This window comes from Scylla paramamosain, chromosome 27, assembly GCF_035594125.1.
Source record: "Scylla paramamosain isolate STU-SP2022 chromosome 27, ASM3559412v1, whole genome shotgun sequence".
Taxonomy (NCBI): Eukaryota; Metazoa; Arthropoda; class Malacostraca; order Decapoda; family Portunidae; genus Scylla; species Scylla paramamosain.
Window position 1 is genome coordinate 15,284,309 of NC_087177.1, and position 5,000 is coordinate 15,289,308.

A 5,000-nucleotide genomic window follows, 5' to 3' on the forward strand; every position below is an offset into this window, starting at 1 on the left:
CTAACACCACACAACAGTAAGAGTAGTTTGGCCCCAAACTTTGGAATCATATTCCTTCAGTTTTGCTTTAGTTTCCAAAGTCCAAGAGAATGAAGCCTCATTATGAGGTCTTTAGCATTTTCATCAGAAATATTCAGTCGCAATTCTAAATATTTATCAAGAGTTATGTGGCACAATTTTATGCAGCCTCAACCAATACATGTAATTATCACCACTCCTAGGATATCACTATCTGGGGCATTTTGGCGCATACCTCTACCTATCATAAAGCTAATGATTAAAACTGTTAAGTTTTAGTGATCATTCACAATAGCTGAAACTAAAACTCCCTACAAAAATGAGAACACTAACTGGTGAGCAATGTATAAAAAATCCTAGAAGACCTTAGAAAGCCTTGTTCATAATGCAGTACTGGAAGTAAACAGCCATCTAAAAATAGAATAGCTGTGTTTCACCAAGAGTGCAGAGGCCACAAACCGACAAAACAAAAACACTGCTTCACAGTAACTTTGCCAGAAATGGGGCTCATCTCTTCATTACTGTACCAAAAGAAATATGCGAGTTGACAGGAATTACAAACGACTCAAGCATCAGCTGGAGAAATGACTACCAACCGTATCCTGAGCCACAACACACAACTGACTCTCAAGTGCCAGCTAGACAAATGGCTAGAAACAGCACCCAATGAGCCCCAACACGCAACTGACTCTCAAGTGTCAGCTGGACAAATGGCTAGAAGCAGGACCCAATGAGCCCCAACACCAGGATACCCCAGTACTGATACAACTCCTTGTCCACCCCAACAAATAAGGGAGAAGCAGATCTGCTTTGTAACTATTGAGGTCCAACTTTGCAGTGTTAAATGATAGTAAAATTGTTCAAAGATATCAAAGGCAAGATACTTCATCACCCTTGCACCATGCACTGTAAACAACAACAAAAACAATGAATTTTGTGAGGTAAGATAATGTTAAAACTCCACTGCATCAACTAGGCCTCTGAACCAATAATATGCTCTAGCAAACCAATAATACAGGTGAATATTAAGAAAAACACCCATCTCACAATGACATACAGAAATATTGGTGCTACTTTGGCTTATCTACCTGTCATGAACCTTCTTTGGTATGTGATCTACACCTTATGTTGCAATCTACATGCAGATACTTTTTCCTTGTAGATAACAAGCCAAAGTATGATGCAGACATTTTTTCCCTGTAGATAACAAGCCAAAGTAGCACCAAAATATTTTTATCTAGTGGATTTCAGTGTTTTAAAGAATCTTTTCATTGTTTCCATTACCAATCAGTAGGATTTTTTTACCTCCTTCCCACCAACCTCAAAACTGAAGATTTACAATAAAAACAAGAAACAGAATAATAAAAAAAAAAAAAAAAAAACAATATCAACCAGAAAAAATATTTTTGTCATAACAGATGACACATACTAGAACTGTTCAGGCGGTCTTCATCATACAACTGTATGATATTAAAAAACAAAATCTAACCAAACCTAACTAAACCTAACCTAATGAGCCTGTGGCATTATCTCCAACCAAAAATCCAATAAGCATGACCTATTTTACACCAGCACGTAGAAATTTCCAAATGCACATATGAACACGTACCACCTTTCTCAAGGTGACAGTTGGCAACAGAATGTCAAGCAGATGGGCGTACCACTCTCCACAGCAGCATCTCTCAGAAAGCAATAAAATTTATATTAAAATTACAGGCAGTGTTATAATATATCTGTGACATATAAACGTGTTCAAAATGCAAAAAAATAAAAGGATCTACCACATGAAACAGGTGACAATCTTCCAAATAAGTATCCCCTCTTTTTCAATGACACAACTGTCCCCCTCTTGTACACTGAACATCCTTGGTCTGTCCCTTACTTATGATCCAAACTAGAAACTTCACATCTCATCTCTAGATAGAACAGCTTCTATGGGGTTAGACATTCTGAGTCATCTCCACCAGTTTTTCTCACCCTCCCAGCTGCTAACTGTGTACAGGGGTCTTATCCATCCATGTATGGAGTATGTTTCACATGTGTGGGGGGATTCCACTCACTGCTATTTTAGAGAGGGTGGAATCAAAAGCTTTTCATGTTATCAATTCATCTCCTCTAACTGCCTTCAACCTCTTTCTTATTGCCATAATGTTGCATCTCTTGCTGTCTTCTATAAATATTTTCATGCTAACTGCTCTTCTGATCTTGCTAACTGCATCCTTTTCCCACAGCCTCACTGCACAAGACTCTTCTTTCACTCATCCCTATTCTGTACACCTCTCTCGTGCAAGAGTCCAGTATTTTCAATCATTCATCCCTTTCTCTGGTTAACTCTGGAACTCCCTGCCTGCTTCTGTATTTCCTACTTCCTATGACTTGAACTCTTTCAAGGGGGAGGTTTCAAGACACTTATATCCTATTCTTTTTTTTTTTTTTTTTGCCATTCTATCTATATTATGGGAACTGGCAATAAGTGGGCTTTTTTTTTTTTGCCCTTGGCCAGTGGCCTTTTTACATAAAAAAAAAAATAATAATTGCCACAGTCAGACAGGAGTACTTCTTATAATACCATAATGAGTCCACTACAGGATCAAACATTATTTTTCATTATTTGTTTTTCTGCTCAGGATATGCTATTTTTCAAAGAATTTGTTTTTCTGCTCATCTCAACAGTGTCACAATCACCTCTAATGAAATGCCCATTTATCATTAAGTTAATTAACCTGAATTTAGAAATGCTTCACATTACCAGAGATTCTACGCAGTATTACGTAGTTATATGTGAATAGCAACATATACAATGTTCCCATTTTCCTATTTCTCTCTTCCATGGGAGTTTGGAAGGTGTCATTTTCCTGATACTATGTATCCAATATTTTTGCTTTCTCACTCAAAATATCCACTTTCCCACCAGTACCTTGGAAAATTAATAAGAGGTGTTAATGCCTGATGATTAAAGCTATAAATTTTCACACACCACGTTTCCCTTCTTTCTTACCCCACTGATCCTAACATTCACAGTCAACATTCACCACGATATAATCTACATATCCGCTGAGAAGGAATCAAAGCAGGTTTCCTTTGATGCAATGTCCTAGTGGAACATTATACTAACTATGAAACCTGTCACAATTAATGCCTTTTACTAACAGCCCCACATCCATTATAATTTCCGTAATTTATATAGTGTACATTCTTCCTTATTTGCTGCGTGTTTACTATGGTTATTTTAAATTTTCCCACACGACCACACTGTTGGCACACCTGCTGGACCTACAGTGAGACAGACTCCTCACAAACACTTGCACAAGTCTCTCCCTTGACCCTCGCCAGGCCTGTCTCACCTCCCCGCCTTGCCTCCCACATGTAATGTGCAGATAATTTGCCATACGCGTATAAAACGGGATAAGCTGGCAAACAGTGAGCTATTTACAAACATATGATCAGGCTGAGCTCCTGTGACAGTTTGACAGTTCTAACGTTAACCTGCCGCCCACTACGCCCCGCCCCTGGGATAATTAGAGTCCGCCAGCTGCCTCAGCGTCACTCCACTCAGCGATCTTGTGGCACAATAGCATGGTAATCCTCATTGCTGGAGTGCCACAGTGCCAGAGTCGGGGCCAGAGGTTGTCCTGGCCCATCATGGCAGCCACCCAAACACTGCACCACACTCGCTATCTCGCCCTCTGGCTCGCCTATTCAGAGGCTCAGAGACAAACTTGTGGTTTCCCAACAATCTGCAGACATTCACGTTGTGATACATGCAGTACTTACCTGTGTGCTTATTCGCGATCTTATTGAAACAGTTCTGAAACACCTCATAGAGGTGCATGGGCTCGTCCTCCGCGCCAGCCATCTTGGCCACACTGACAACATACAGTAACAATCGTCCCTTTAACAAATTGAATATACATAAAATTATCACATTTTCATCTAGTTCCTTTAAAAAAGAAACAAAAATATATTCTTAGTGTATTATGAGAGTGAATATTAATTATTCGGGCTGAGGAACTTTGAATTTATATTTGGTTTATGAAGTGTATTCTTCGCCAGATCTTAAAAGAACGCTTTGTTTAGATCCTATGTCCGCACGCGCGCCAGGGCTGCCAACACGACTAAATTCAATAACACAGGCGCGCTCTTGACCAATGGTGCAGGAGGCGCCATGAGGTCAAGGATGAAATTTGTTCCTTTGCTGCATGACGACTTCACGTTAATTGTCATGGCAAGACAACCGCGACCGTGAAGTGACTGTCATCATTGACATCAAAGAGTACCAATGTTTCATACAAGCAGCTTTTTTTTTTTTCTTATAATACTAACGTCGTATAAACTGCTCTAAAAACTGACGAGATGCTTGTCATGAGATAAAAAGCACACAAACTGTGTATGCTCCTTTCTACCAACAGAGATATTGCACAGTATATATATTAAGAGATAGAAAGCACACAAATTGTGTATGCTCTTTTCTACCAACAGAGATATTGCACAGTATCATCACAGTAATATAACGATAGTAAAATATCCCAAATAACAAGCATGAACACAGATATTGCAAAATAATATCATAATAACCACATCAGTAATATAAAGATAGTAAAATATCCCAAAGAACAAACAGGAACAGAGATACTGCAAAGTATCATCATGATAACCACATCAATAATATCTAGATAGTAAAATATCCCAAAGAACAACACGTCTCATTTATCCAGCCACGTGAGCTACCTTGTTAAGAAAGATTAATATCATTATGTCTTCTGGTTTACTTACGACCCCACAGATAAAAAAAATAAAAAAAAAAAAAATAAAATAAAATAAATCTAACACACACACACACACACACACACACACACACACACACACACAGACTTAGGTCCCTGGGCACGCCAGCAGACGAGTTGAGTTGAGGGGAAAGGGGTAACTCACCTTCATTCTCCTCGGCGTGGTCCTCCTCTCTCACCCACACTCAACAGCAGCAG

The 5,000-nt window shown here is 39.1% G+C and overlaps 1 protein-coding gene across 2 annotated transcripts in view; it reads right to left on the reverse strand.

Moving 5' to 3' along the window:
• LOC135114272 (uncharacterized) overlaps positions 1-3,936 on the reverse strand; it is a 147,167-nt gene extending 143,231 nt beyond the window's left edge. The window contains exon 1 of one of the 2 annotated variants that reach the window (XM_064030145.1): positions 3,793-3,936. In XM_064030145.1, coding sequence (XP_063886215.1) covers positions 3,793-3,874 — 82 coding nt within the window. In that variant the 5' untranslated portion in view covers positions 3,875-3,936. The remainder of the gene's footprint in view (positions 1-3,792) is intronic. The other variant, XM_064030146.1, reaches the window with a different exon arrangement.
• Between the last annotated feature and the right edge of the window lie 1,064 nt (positions 3,937-5,000).